General features: G+C 41.2%; 2 protein-coding genes across 3 annotated transcripts; both read left to right on the top strand.

Moving 5' to 3' along the window:
• Window positions 1–991: 991 nt before the first annotated feature.
• On the top strand, window positions 992–3,618 carry LOC101157715 (bone morphogenetic protein 10). Its single transcript, XM_020707659.3, has 2 exons — window positions 992–1,563; window positions 1,850–3,618. Exons 1-2 carry the CDS (start codon window positions 1,221–1,223, stop codon window positions 2,830–2,832), a joined length of 1,326 nt encoding a protein of 441 aa, XP_020563318.1. The 5' UTR covers window positions 992–1,220; the 3' UTR covers window positions 2,833–3,618.
• A 1,794-nt stretch (window positions 3,619–5,412) lies between these two features.
• smad4a (SMAD family member 4a) lies at window positions 5,413–13,155 on the top strand. 2 transcript variants are annotated; one of them, XM_004074773.5, is made up of 11 exons: window positions 5,413–5,825; window positions 6,397–6,709; window positions 6,798–6,972; window positions 7,197–7,226; window positions 7,305–7,508; window positions 7,649–7,756; window positions 9,327–9,377; window positions 9,464–9,647; window positions 10,330–10,498; window positions 10,619–10,757; window positions 11,398–13,155. In XM_004074773.5, the coding sequence occupies exons 2-11, from the start codon at window positions 6,470–6,472 to the stop codon at window positions 11,607–11,609; spliced, it is 1,512 nt and encodes a 503-aa protein (XP_004074821.1). In that variant the 5' UTR covers window positions 5,413–5,825; window positions 6,397–6,469; the 3' UTR covers window positions 11,610–13,155. The 2 variants fall into 2 exon arrangements, with proteins under 2 accessions (XP_004074821.1, XP_011480091.1); XM_011481789.4 differs by lacking the exon at window positions 7,197–7,226 and having other exon boundaries at window positions 5,414–5,825.

The following is a 13,155-nucleotide window of genomic DNA, read 5'->3' as shown; positions in this document are numbered from 1 at the left end:
TCTGAGACAATTGTTCATCCAATCAACATATACCATTATAAAATCGTTTTAAAATCAAATAAATCAAATGTATTGATAAAGGGAAAATGCCATTTAGGCACTGTGCATCATAGCAGAGAACAAACGTGATGGCGGCAAAAAATGATCAATCCATCATTCCAGTCCACTGTGTGGAAACACTTTGAATTTAGCAGACATTTGACCATCCAGTATTCTTGAATGTTCTAATAATGTTCTATTTGGATTATTTTGATGTGGAAAAGCAACAGTGGGCTTGACTTTAGGAAACTATATTGTGAATGGATTTGACATTAATTCTTGTTTACTTGTTTGTTTGTACACATATTTAATTGAAACTGGATTATTTTGCAAGAAACACAAGAAATTGGGAAAAAATTAACAGACACTATTCAGTTTAGCTCGTGCTGGTTTGCGGCGCCTTCCGTCTGTGAAACCAGGGTTCAACTCCGGGCTGCTCCCTGTTCCCTTCTCTACCTCTGTGCCGGTTCCAAGCCCGGTTTGAGAAGGTTGCGTCAGGAAGGGCATCCGGCGTAAAACATTGCCAAGTTTACCATGCGACTTGTTTGCTGTGGCGACCCCTGATGGGAGAAGCCGAAAGAGGAAGAAGAAGATTCAGTACCCAGGTATTTATCTCTGAGTCACACTGGTTGAATTTCTAACTAAATATGTTCCGGATCAAAACGGTCAGTGAATTAGATCGTTTAAAATGAACCAATACCGACCAGGAATCGTATTGACAGCCACAAATTATGACATGAATTGAATTATTGATAAAATGAATTGTCAAACCCCTATAATAATTACAATTAATATATTACAAGATATTGCATGACAAACATTCATTAGACCTTCTAACCTTTGTAGAAAGCATTTCATAAGTGGATTTTCCCACCTGGAATACTGTTTAGTAGAGAGTTAAAGATCAAAATCCAGCAATATGAGTGGACTTGCGAGTGGACAGTCCCAGCTTTGGTGAGAGAGAGGAGGGCAGAGCATGGCATCTCACATGGGACAGCACAGCCCTGCCCTCACAACCCAGCCTCAAGATCAACAGGGGCGACAGCGTTTTCATTTTGGCCCCAAGAGCCAACTGTTGTCACCTGATGAAGGAGAGTCTGCAGGTGTTTTCTTAAAAAAAAAAGTCCCATCTTCTCATCTCATGCTCAGTCGTTGGATGTAAGTCTTTCCTCTGCTCGGCCATGACTGCTTCAACTTTCTCTAACCTTGGCTCTGTCAACACCCTGAATGTCGCTCTTCTTGTGGTGACTGGTTTGAGCTGGAGTAGTCCCATTAAGCCTGCAGAAAACCAGCACTGGATGTCGTTTGGTGTTAATGGGCGCCACGAGCCGCTTTTCAACGCACAGGACCTCCTAAGCCAGTTTCTGTCCACACTAAACCTCACCAGGCTGAGGTCTCAGACCAGGGGCCTCACTGGTCCTCAGGAGCCACTGCCAGAGTTCATGCTGGAGCTCTACAATCGATTTACCAATAACCGCACCGCCGTACCGTCTGCAAACATTGTACGCAGTTTCAAGAATGAAGGTACATTTCTTTACCTTTTTCCTTAAAAATGTTTGAAAAGCTATCATGGATAGGGACGTTTCTACTTTCTTTAAATTTAACGTTTGGCATGAATGCTGACATAGTTGAATCAGTTTAACCTTTTAGATTGCAGCTGCGCAATTGTTTATTTGAAAAAGTAATTAAATCCTGCAAAATGTATGAGTGAAACAATAAAAAGAATAGATCAAGATGTTAATTATTGTCCAAAGAATAATTTTGGGTATTGTAGAACTCATTAAAAAATCCTTTCCTATGTTAATTTCAGATTCCTCCCTCTCCACTGTAAGAGCCCTGGGTGTTAGGATTTATCCCCTCCTGTTCAATATCACCATACCCCATCACGAAAGCATAACGGTAGCTGAGCTTCGCCTCTTCACTCTGATCCGGAAGGCCCAGAAACCCCATCCTGGCTTTGACTGCGAGGTGACAATCTACAAAAAGCATGAGGGTGTTGTTTGGACCAAAGAGGTGGGGAAAGAAGTGAGAGGGAGGGATAAAGAGGAGGTGGTGGGGATGGAGGACTTGGAGGAACTGGTGACAAAGCACATCCACGTCAAAGATAACAGCTGGGTGTCATTTGACCTCACTCATGTGGTTTCACTTTGGAGGAAGTCAGGCCGAGCAGCTCACAGACTGGAGGTTCACGTCGCACGTCTGGAGGACAGAAGCCTGGCTGAGATTGATATTGACAGGAACTTGGAGGGGCAGCACAACACAGTATTGATTGTATTCTCAGACGATCAAAGCAGAGAGCCCAAAAAGGACAGGCAGGAGCTCAAACAGGTGATTAAACATGAGAATAACCTCAAGGCAAATGTGGGACAGAGCCACCATCCTTTCAAGGGGCACGCATATGACCAACAGTCAGTCACGGAGTTTCAGTCCAACCATATCTATGACACACCTCCTCGAATCCGGCGCAGTGCTAAGAGCCAGTCGTGCAGGAGGACGCCTCTCTTTGTGGATTTTAAAGACATCGGCTGGGACAGTTGGATAATTCAGCCTCTAGGCTACGAAGCATACAAGTGCAACGGCGTGTGCAACCCGCCTATGACCTCCGAGGTCTCTCCAACCAATCATGCCATCGTGCAGACGCTGCTGAATTTGCACAGCCCTGACAGGACATCGCGCGCCTGCTGTGTGCCCACAAAACTGGAGCCGATCTCCCTCCTCTATCATGATAATGGAGTGGTCACTTTTAATCACAAGTATGAGGGAATGGTAGTAGCAGAATGCGGCTGCAGATAGTATCTCATAATGATAGAGACTGGGAGCTGAACATCTATTTATCTATATTACACACTTGTTTTGCTTTCACAGACGTGAATTTAAGACAGTGGAGTTAGTTGTACATTAGAGATGAAGACAGTAATGTGAATATTCTATTGTATGAAAGAGACAAGTATATTTTTGCATGATTTACAACAAAACAAAAATTGTGAGCAGAATTGGAGCTATCCAGCTGTACAGTTTTGAGCCAGATGCCAGCTCATTTCATTCAATTTTATTTAATTTATATAGCCCAATATAACAACAAGAGTCATCTCAATTGGCTCATACCGGTAATTAGTCATCTCCAAGTGGATGCATCAGAATGAAGTGGAGCAGGGAGCTTGTGGCTTGCAGTAGTAACTTGTGCGTCACATTTACAACCTTTTTTAAGTGGCATTTTTTCTTCTGCTCCTACTTCACAATAATTTGAATAAAATAAATACTCAGAAATGCAATTATAAAACTAATTTTCCTTATATATGTCATCCATCATTAGAAAAAAAATGCCACAATAACATGTTAAAAACACTATTTTCATTGGAGTCTGTCTTTACGTTTTTTCCGATTGTTTTGCAAAGTTCTTCCACATTGCAGTTCCTTGCTGGAAGAATTTTAAGACAAACATGGTGGTCTACATCCTTTTGCTGATAAAGTTAGATCTGTGTCATTAGAGAAATTACTGATCTTTGTCTATTTATATCTGTTTTTTTCTCTCTCCACACATCAGTGGATAGGCTGTAAAATAAAATATCTGAAAGCAAACATGTTTATCGAGCTATCTTCGATTGCTCATGCTGTTCTGTTGTCAACTTATCACAACACTCCCAATCTAACAACGTTAATCCCCATCCTTCCAGCATCACATGCCTCGCGGGCCTCTCTCTGTGCTCGCTTCCATGCCATCGTGATAAAGAGGTGTCAGAGCCTGGAGTCTTGTAGACCATCACTCAGGGTGAGACGCCACTCCAAGTGGCAGCATTTGTGAAAAGGTGGTGTCAGATTCTTGGTCACCCTGCTCCAACGTGCTTTTTTGACAATCCTGCCATCAGGTTGCTCGATGCACTTTGAACCCTCCCACTCACTGGCATGCTTTTCCACTTAACGTGGCCACGGCAACGATGCAAATGGAAAAAAGAAACATGCCACATCATCACGCAGCTTCTGCTGCTAACAGTCGGGAGAACACGACGGAATATTACGTTGGGAATAACTTAATAGGGTTGTTTCTCAGCTTGCTAATTTATAAAACAGTATACAAACTGGTACACATTAATAAAACTCAATTAATTAATAAAACCTCATTATGAACTGGAAAATGTAATAAAAGGCTCAATAAAGACGTGGCCATTGTGGTCAATTCTAAATAGTTGCTTTGTTTTCATGCAGCATACCTGTTTATGTAGATGAGTCTATCTTAAGTGATTTTGATTTGTCAAATGTTTAAAGTTAGATGTTTCAGTTTGCCCCTACATGCTTGTTGATAGAGTTCACCATATATTTTTGTACTTTTGTTTTTAGAGTTTGAAATTCTTTAACTGTCTAAGCTTTATGATGCTTAGAGTGATGTATTACTGTTCTTTCAAACAAAGCTTAGCTGGGAAGAATAATCAAAATCCTAATATAATAATTATGAATCAATTAAACTTTAATTATAGAGCATGATTTCTGCAAATTGTCTGCAGCTCAAAGTGGTTACCAACATAACAACCCCCCCCTAAAATGCCCACATATCCAAATTAGTCTAAAAATTACACACAGTAAGACACAAAATAAATAATAAAAAAGAGACTTTCAAAAACAAACTAACAAATTAATATTTGATACTAATGAATCTTTCTCGGTTTAAAATCTTTTTAAACACATTTTTCTGTGGGTGTTATTTTCACAACTTTCGTACTCCCTTAACAAAAAGCACTCAATTCAAGTGTACTGCAGGTATACCTAGTCTACACTAAAAGTGAGGCAGCATACTTTGAAGTATAATTTTTATTCACTATCTATATATTGCAATCTTAACTCTTGTCCTATCCTAGTCACTTTAACATTGGGAGTTGGGTCATCTAGACCCACTAGACAGTGCGCAGAACCTTTTTTCTTCAATGATTTGTGATCTTCACTGGTGTCCATGGACAACATGAAATCTTCCCACCTTTGTCGTGGTAGGGAGAACACGTCAATGGTCATCTTGACCCCATAGGATAGCACAAGGGTTAAAATGTTCCAATTCTGTCTGAAAACGTATTCGGTTAGTAAAAATCCTGCACTACAGTATACTTAATATACTTATACACAGCTATGCTAAACATAATCAACTTGAAGCACACTTTTGCAAAGGGCATTTTAAATAAAAATGGATAGATTTAAGGAATTCTATGATTCAGAGACCACCAATCATCAAATCATTATAAAACCAATTGTTGTTTTGCACACAGTATCAGCGTCAGTCTGATTTCAGAATCACGCTGCTGGTTCTAATGAAAGCTGTGACCCACAGTGACAACAGAGACCTGTGTACAGTTTCTAGAAAATAAAAAATGGCAAAACAAGCTGCACTGCAGCGCCACGCCTGTCACATTACCTCTGCGCATGTGCAGTTAGAGCGAGGTGGGTGGAGGAATTTTTTTTGTTTGTTTTCGTGGCTAGTAGTTAGCCCGTGAAATAGTTGGTTTTAACCAACGTCATTCGTGATAGAAATATTACATTCGATGAATGAAACTTATGAACGAATGAGAGTTTCGGTAAATGCTCTTCTCTGTGGAAATAGGGAACGGTGAAGCGTTTTGGAACAAGTTAGCTCAGCTGGCAAGCTAGCGCGAAGTTGATGGTCGTCCGCTAGCACACATGCTAGTTCGCTAGCTGGATAACCTGAACGGAGGGCAATTAACCAAAAATAATACATTTAGTTGGCGAAGTCGCAGGTGTACCAACAGTCAGTACTGTGACGAGCTCTGCCTTGAGGCCATTTTGCGGTAAGTTTCTACGTGCGTGTTTATTTCTTGTTTGATGGATGGTTTGTTTCTTTGTGGAGCAACGTTAGCGACGAATAGCAAATGCTAACAAAATTCATTCTTGCTAATGCTAACCAACTACCTACTGTCAATGAGTTGTCTATTTCTAATAGGGTAAATTGGTATAAACATATGTTTATTTCATGCAATGTCAAGGCATTTCAATTTACGGCGGTTTGTTTGTCATTTTTTCTCAATGTGTTATTAGCAACGTAAGATTAGCCCAAAAATTTAGTGAACACCGCGAGAACGTAATGTTAGTTTGAATGTTTTTTGTAGTTGGACAAGTCAACTCGATTAAATCCAGTTCTGAAATAGTTACATTTGTTTTGTTTACATTATAATATGTTTTATTTCTTTGAATAATTTAAAGGTAACCTATATCATCTATATCCTATAACCTATACCATAGCGCATTAATTCATCCCATATGCACGAATACCATTGTTGAATATGACTTGGAAAAAAGACACATAAACGTTATTCCTATGATGTTCTGCCCAAAATGTCATTAATGTTCTTTTTGATTTAGATTTGTAAACGTGAGCTGCATTAGATCAACTCTGATCTCACAAGAAGAAACCCCAAGATTGTAAAAGAGCAACATGTCAATCACTAACACCCCCACAAGCAATGATGCCTGCCTGAGCATCGTGCACAGCCTCATGTGCCATCGGCAGGGAGGGGAGAGTGAAAGCTTTGCCAAACGGGCTATCGAGAGTTTAGTCAAGAAGCTGAAGGAGAAAAAGGATGAGCTGGATTCTCTCATCACAGCCATCACCACAAATGGGGCACATCCAAGCAAATGTGTAACCATACAGCGAACGTTGGATGGACGCTTGCAGGTATAGTGCAAGTGGTTTACTTCCTGTAATAAAATGGTGGATTAAAAAAAAAAAGGCTGCCATGGCTAACATCTTATCTGTGTTTTAGGTTGCAGGTCGTAAAGGTTTTCCACATGTCGTCTATGCCAGACTGTGGCGATGGCCTGATCTACACAAGAACGAGTTAAAACATGTGAAATACTGTCAGTATGCCTTCGACCTGAAATGCGACAGTGTTTGTGTCAACCCGTACCACTATGAGAGGGTTGTTTCTCCAGGAATTGGTAAGTAGGAGTCAGGTAGTTCTAAGAAATACAGATTGTTAGAAGCACATTAAAGTGTATATGAATCACCACTTTTTTACACTTTTAAACTTATTAAATTTTCTCGAACAATTAGTCACACATGCAATAATTTGCCAAAAAGTACACTTGAAAGTACTCGGTACTGATTAATTTAAAGTAGTTGTGGGGAAACTGATTCATATATCTTGTTAATGTGTTTGCAGACTTATCAACACTCACCATTTCAAATTCAGGTACAGAGTTTTTCCTTTCCTCGCCATAGTTTTTGTCGATTTTCACCTGTCTTAATCATCTCTCTCACTTTCTGCCAGGTCCACTCATCGTGAAAGATGAGTTTGACTATGATAACCAACAGTCTCACTCCAGCTCGGAGAGTCACCTGCAGACGATCCAGCATCCACCGTCAAGAGCGGTTCCCCCGGAGACGTTCAGCAGCCCAGCTCTGCTGCCTCCGTCAGATGGCAGCAGCTCAGCCTCGACATCTGCTTTCTCAGCTATTAGCGCTGGACCTTCAAGTGAGATGCTACACAAGCTGAACTCCTTTGTTGTACATCTAACACTCTGCAGGACAAAGTTTCTCCAAAGCATGAAGTATTTATTTTTTATTTCTGCTTTTGCCAACACATATTTATTTATTTATTTTTTAATATTTCAGATCCTGCCCCAAACTGGAGCAGAAATGGCAGCTTTCCTGCAGCGGTGCCTCAACACCAGAATGGGCACCTACAGCATCATCCACCCATGCCTCACACGGGACATTACTGTGAGTAGACTGACAGCAAGCAATTCTTAAAAACATCTGACATCAAACTGGAAAGAATTAAATGTAGAAGTTTTTGTTCTGACAGATATAGATTGTTTTTTTTATTGATCAAAATAATTGCCTCAGTGGCTGCATAGAATTTGTTCTTTTTTGTTTTAGACTAGAGCAGGGGTCGGGAACCTATGGCTCGCGAGCCATATATGGCTCTTTTGATGGTCACATGTGGCTCGCAGACAAATCCTTAATTATACTTTTTTTTTTTCATTAGACCAGTCCTTCTCGGGCGCGATGCAATGCCAGAGGCGCGCAGTAGTAGCGGTGCTTGGAGAAAAAATTATCAATTTACTGTTATCTATTATTTCACAGAGTTTGTACCACCCGGAAACCTTTGAATTGCCTCCCTGAGGAAGAGCGCGCAGTTTTGGGGACGGGATGTGTGAGGAAGAAAGCAGAGGGGGTGGGGGGTGGGGGGGGACCGGCAGCAGGTGAATCGCGCAGAGATGGTAAAAACGTAAACCTGCTGCCCGTCACTCCTGCAGGGTGAGTGTGTGTTTGGTTCCATGTCTGTCTCACATCTAAAGAACATTCAGACCTACGATCACGTTTAAAGTCTCAACGCCTGCATGAAGCAGAAACTCACCACGTATCAACCAGACTAGACCATCAGCAAAACCACCACGAGAAATACTCATCATTTATTAGCAACAGTATAACAATGTTATTAAAAAGAATCCACAGACTTATTGGACTTTAAAAATGTTGAAATTACATCAAATGCACACATTCACTTGTATATTTAGTTTTAAACATATTGTCGCGGACTGAGTTTAACTTGGCTGTTGGGCCGCGTTAAAAGTTCTGGAGTTCATGGAACGCATCGTTCAAGCAGAGATCTGATTGGCCCTCAGTTCTGTCGCTCAGCCTGTTGTTAGGGAGTTTGGACCAATGGGGTTCAGCCATGGGCCGAATAAGGAAATGGGAGGGGCTGGAGCGGGAGCAGGGGAATATAAAGTTGGGAGAAGCGCTCTCGTCTCGGCGGGAGAGATTCAGGAGTTGCTGAATTGATTGTACGGCGTTTGTTGCGGTCTGCAGTAACCAGAATAAAGAACCCTAAAAGAGGTTAAGTCTCCGTGCCTTAGTGTGGGAAAGGGACACTACATTATTGTATGGCTCTTTCGAAATTACATTTAAAAATATGTGGCGTTTATGGCTCTCCTGGCCAAAAAGGTTCCCGACCCCTGGACTAGAGGATGCTTCAGCTAACTATGCAGGACATATTTATGCAAAGTTTTAACATTAAGCTACAAATTTTAGAATGAAAATGAGAGAAAGCATGCCATAGCTCTACAATGCCATTAATGAACGTAGGAGTAGTTTCAAAATTTGAAGTCAGATTTCTCCACTTAAAAGGTGCCAAACATAATAAAAGTTAAATTTTATCTTTGCATGTTTTGGTATTGTATCTTTTTCAGGTGTGGCTGGATGATTTTTCTCCATATTTGATTAACTTTTAAATTATTTTAGGTAGTTTGATAAATGTGTAACTATAAACAAAATAACATGTTTTCAGGGCCTGTTGCCAGTGAAATTTCCTTCCAGCCGCCTATATCCAATCATCCAGGTCAGTAGAAGCTTCAGGCAGTTTTACCATTTGACAGAATGCTTTTTCTGTGTAACTAATGATGCTTTTTCAACTGTTGGGTCCAGCTCCAGAATACTGGTGCTCCATTGCCTACTTTGAGATGGACGTCCAAGTTGGGGAGACATTTAAGGTTCCATCCACATGTCCTGTTGTAACTGTAGACGGTTACGTGGATCCATCTGGAGGAGATCGCTTCTGCCTGGGACAATTGAGTAATGTCCACAGGACAGAAAATATAGAGAGAGCCAGGTATTCTATAACATACAAAGTGTATCATCATACACGATCTGTAATAAATGAATTTATACCATGGTCCGGGTGATTACTGGATTCTGATTGGCTGCTGGGTGCGCATTAAAACCTGATAACCACACGCCCCAAAAAGAAGAAGGTCCGGTCACATATCTTAAATCTTCTGTATCACTGCGCCGGCTTCTTTAAAACAACCTTTAGCTTTATCAACTTGACAAAAACAAGCGGTAAGAGGAGAATTTTTCTCTGAACTGATGCTTTATTCAATCCATCAGAAAGATCAGCATATATATCTTGCCGAATCTTGACTACAGCGGTGGTGCGGCGCCTTGTCAGTTGTCACGTTACCGTGACAACGTTACCGTGACAACTGACGTACGTAACAAATAGTCCGCTTGAGTGTAAATTAGTCCGCTTTTCCAAATCGAAAAAAACACCCCAAGAATTAAGGACTAAAAACTGTTTAATATTTATTTATTTTGTAAGTGACCATGGTATAAGCAGGTCAATGGCCTTCGAAGTGTGCATTATCACTATTTCAGGCTTCCACGGCGTGCGTTAAAAAGTGATAATGCACACTCCGTCTGCCATAAATCCTCACTAATTTGCCACCAAAAGTTACTTTTAATGGCGCATTACTTAACTTGCAGTTTATCTTTTGTTTCTTGTTGGCCTGCAGGCTTCACATTGGCAAAGGCGTGCAGCTGGAGTGCAAAGGTGAAGGAGATGTGTGGGTGCGCTGCCTAAGTGATCACGCCGTCTTTGTGCAGAGCTACTATCTGGACCGAGAAGCTGGACGCGCACCAGGGGACGCCGTTCACAAGATCTACCCCAGCGCATACATCAAGGTGAGAACTCTGCTGCGTTTTCCTAGAATTTTCCTGCAAAAGGTGTGTGCAAAGTCTAAACTGTTGCTTCAAGTGTTGCACTTTCTTGGCAGATCTAGCAGCTCTGTTGTACCTTGTCAGGTGTTTGACTTGCGCCAGTGCCACAGGCAGATGCAGCAGCAGGCGGCAACGGCTCAGGCAGCGGCTGCGGCGCAGGCAGCTGCTGTGGCTGGGAACATTCCAGGACCTGGCTCTGTGGGAGGCATCGCCCCCGCCATCAGTGAGTGCTGTTAACTGCTGCACTTAGCTTTGAACAAGTCTCTTACTGTGATTACTTGCCATTGTCAAACTCAGTGAGGTAGTTTAGCATTTTTACCAAAAACATTGACTGTTTTTTTGACCCTCAGCTGCAGCAAAATGGAACAAAAGTAACAAAATGCACAGTTTTAACAGGGAAGTCCACATAAATAACATTTTAATTGCATAAGCAGAACCCTATGAAGTTTTAGTAAGGTGGTCCGGATGGTGAAGTAACACTCGTTCTGGAGTTAAATAAATTAATTGTACTGTCCCAATTTTTTCTTGGAAGAAAAAAAAAGTCATCTTCTCAGGATTGGATTCACGATTCTTGATTTAGATTCTTAAACCCTCCAGACTGCGTCACAGCAATGAATAGAAGCCATTAGGACCAGTTTCCTGCATGATTTAAATTATAGAGAAGCTGTTCTTCAAAAGTACACCTCTGATTAGAGTATTTATGTTGCTCTGGAGAGCCTCAACACTTCTTCTTTAGTATGCGTTAGATCTGACTTATTCACTTTGCTGAGAGAAAAGGGACTGCTGGCCGTTGGTCGATGATTAAGTCTGCTCTGTAACTCCTTGTGGATATGACAGTCTCCATTTTCAAACTCCTCCTGCAGGTTTGTCTGCTGCTGCTGGCATCGGTGTGGACGACCTGCGCAGGCTGTGCATTCTGCGCATGAGCTTCGTGAAAGGCTGGGGGCCGGATTACCCACGGCAGAGCATCAAGGAAACACCCTGCTGGATCGAGATCCATTTACATCGAGCTCTGCAGCTACTAGATGAGGTCCTGCACACTATGCCCATCGCTGACCCTCAGCCTCTCGACTGAATATAACAACACAAACTGTACAGAGGAATAGAGGCGAGGGAGGGGTGTATATCTGGCTGTAATTGAACAGACAACTCCACCTTTGTGGCTCGGGGGTGCTGAAAGAAGACTTGAGTCACACGGATACTGTACAGGCTGTATGAGTAGAAGCAAAGTTACTCCAAACATCTTTAACTGCAGCTCTGTGAGGAGTTGCCTTTATAGTGAACTCCAGATGTGCAAGTCCATTCCAATCAGCAGCTGGAGAAGCATGCGGGTTACACTGACAGTAGCTGCAGTGCTCTGGAAGACGCAGCTGAGCAGGAACACCAGCTCTGTCTGCTTGGAGATCAGGCCTGGGCTTCTCCTGCCTCAAAGAATGTGTAAACTGCACGGTAACACGCCACAGGCAATAATCTTTTAGTGTGACTTGGTCTAGTGAGAACAGAAAGTTGCTTCTCATCGGTGGATTTTTTTGTTTTGTTTTCATATATTCACACTATCAAAGTGTAAAAAGAGACCATTTATCTCAGAGTTGCCTTTTAAGTGACTAAATTCATTGTTGTTACCTCGTCTGTACATTCTGTGGGTTCTCAGCTGGAGAAAACTCTCTCCTTCATTTAGAGTTTTGGGGCTAAAATACTTCCTTTAGTTTGGAGTATTTTGAAAAAGTTGTTTTTTGTCTTTTTTAGGAGCATTCAAAAAAGCCCACTAAAACTGCATAAGATAATAAAAAAAATCACCAAACAAAGCTACCACCACATAACCCCCCCCCCCAGTCTAACTTTTAAAAGACTTAACACACCTGCATGAATGTTCAATTTTTTTTCATTAGGTGTCAATTAGCACTTTAATAATTTGCATTTTTTTCTTCTTTCACAGGTTAACTTGTGGCTTTTTGTTGCATCTTTATGTTTTAGCATCATTTATCTTTGTCATGCTAAGGAATTTGGTTCCAAAGTTCAAGATTTCCCCTCTTCCCAGTTCTCATACCGCTCCTAAAGATCTTCCTTCCCGAATTAAACACTGTATTATATTTCAGGTTCAAATACTACAAAGAGGCAGGCGTGCATTTCGTAGAGTCCTGGATGGTGCATCACTTTAAAATGGCTCACTACCCTTATTTTGAAAATAATTGTAAGGCAGTGGATCCAAATAATCAGCTGAGTGAGGAATGAACTGTGAGGAACTGTAAGCCATAATGATGCCAAAAATACTTCCTGAAATGTTGGAAGGGTTACTGGACTGCAGTTGTTTCAGTGTTACTTCTCTTGTGAAAGCTGGATTTTACTTCTTTAAACATTTTGTCAGCAATATTGTTTCAATAATGTTAGTTTTGTTTACCTCCAGGCTGTGGCAGTATTTTATGATTTTTGTTGCTAATTTTACAGTGATGAACCATTCGGGTCACAGGAAAAAAAGAAGCAAAAACATGCGTGGTGAACCTTACAATCATGGCATACAATCTGAAGAAATATGAAGTTTGAATGCAATTGGTGTTTATGTATGAATAAAAATGAAATGCGCCAACTTTGTGTTTACTGTAAATAAAAAAAGAAATCAGAAA

Source organism: Oryzias latipes, chromosome 12, assembly GCF_053564925.1.
Source record: "Oryzias latipes strain Hd-rR chromosome 12, Olatipes_Hd-rR_3.1".
NCBI classification, from domain to species: domain Eukaryota; kingdom Metazoa; phylum Chordata; class Actinopteri; order Beloniformes; family Adrianichthyidae; genus Oryzias; species Oryzias latipes.
The sequence above is the reverse complement of the archived record's forward strand: the minus strand, read 5'-3'. Positions and strand labels throughout refer to the sequence as shown.